The following is a 1,245-nucleotide window of genomic DNA, read 5'->3' on the forward strand; positions in this document are numbered from 1 at the left end:
AAAAAAAAAAAAAAAAAGAGGACCCCAGTACATCAGGGCCAAGCAGCGGCGCTGCCCACGGGAGCCAGGTAGGCAGGAAGGGATGGAAGGGGGACAGGTCTCCCTCGGCGTGGACACCGGGGGCCCGGCTCGGCCGTAAGGACTGAGGACATGTCCCTAGTACAGGCAGACGCAGGGGTGTCATCACCCCGGGGAGATCCCAAAGGGAGGCGGAATCCGGGGACCCAGAGTCCAGCACTTCTCCACTCCCTCCTTGCAGGCCTGCGCCGGCCACCCAGGGGCCACAGCCCCCGACTGCATCCTCTGGGTCCAGGACGGCTCCAGGCCCTGCGGGGCTCCGGCCCAGCGCCCCACCCCGCGTACCCAGGATGGCCACAACCACGTCGCCCCGCAGGATCTCGATGGAGCCCCGGGAGATGAAGTAGAGGGCGGTGAGGAGGTCTCCTGCGTGCACCAGCGTGTCCCCCGGCGGCGCGTGTGTGGTCTTGAACTTCATGGCCAGCGCGCGCAGGCAGCCCTTGGTGGCCCCCCGGAAGGGCTTGCAGTGCTGCAGCAGCGAGCGGTTCAGGTGCAGGCAGATGTCGGCCTGCAGACACTCGGGGAAGCCCTTCAGCACCTGCAGGGCGGCGGGCGCTCAGCACAGCTTCTCCCCTGGGTGGGGCATCGGGGCCCAGGGCAAGGACTGGGGCCTCCGGCCCAGCCACTCCAGCCGCGCCCCGGGGGGCTCTGGATTTTCTTATCGGGAAGGTGCAGAGCCCCAGCCAGTCCGGAGTGGAAAAGCGCATGCCCAGGCCAGGGCCCTCCCGGCGCCGAGCCCTGGGCCGAGATGCCAACCTCGGCTGTCGGAGGCGGGACCCTCCCAGGACCCCGCCCCGCGGCTGGCGAGCCCAGCCCAGGCCCCGGGGCGCTCACCGCGTTCATGTCGATGCCGTTGGTGTAGGACCAGGCGTGCTGGAAGTACTCCTCCAGGCGCTGGCGCAGCGGGTTGGGGATCTGGTGGAAGCGGATGAACTCGCGCACCCGCAGCATCTGCGTGTGGTAGCGGGCGGTGCCCGAGTACAGGCGCTGGATGATGGCCGACACGTTGCCAAAGATGCTGGCGTACATGAGGGCTGGGGCGGGGTGGAGGGGGCCGTCAGCGTCCGAGGGACGCAGCATCTGCGTGTGGAAGCGCGCGGTGCCAGAGTACAGGCGCTGGATGATGGCAGACACGTTGCCAAAGATGCTGGCGTACATGAGGGCTGG

At 68.5% G+C, this 1,245-nt stretch overlaps 1 protein-coding gene across 1 annotated transcript in view; it reads right to left on the reverse strand.

Annotated features, from left to right (window-relative positions):
* Positions 1 to 1,245, reverse strand: part of KCNH2 (potassium channel, voltage gated eag related subfamily H, member 2) — a 26,216-nt gene that overhangs the window by 4,715 nt on the left and 20,256 nt on the right. Inside the window, exons 7-8 of the mRNA XM_012733858.1 lie at positions 913 to 1,241; positions 364 to 616 (exon numbers count right to left, since the gene is read on the reverse strand). Coding sequence (XP_012589312.1) covers positions 364 to 616; positions 913 to 1,241 — 582 coding nt within the window. The remainder of the gene's footprint in view (positions 1 to 363; positions 617 to 912; positions 1,242 to 1,245) is intronic.

This window comes from Condylura cristata, unplaced genomic scaffold (genome assembly GCF_000260355.1).
Source record: "Condylura cristata isolate star-nosed mole 26May11 unplaced genomic scaffold, ConCri1.0 scaffold00042, whole genome shotgun sequence".
NCBI classification, from domain to species: Eukaryota; Metazoa; Chordata; class Mammalia; order Eulipotyphla; family Talpidae; genus Condylura; species Condylura cristata.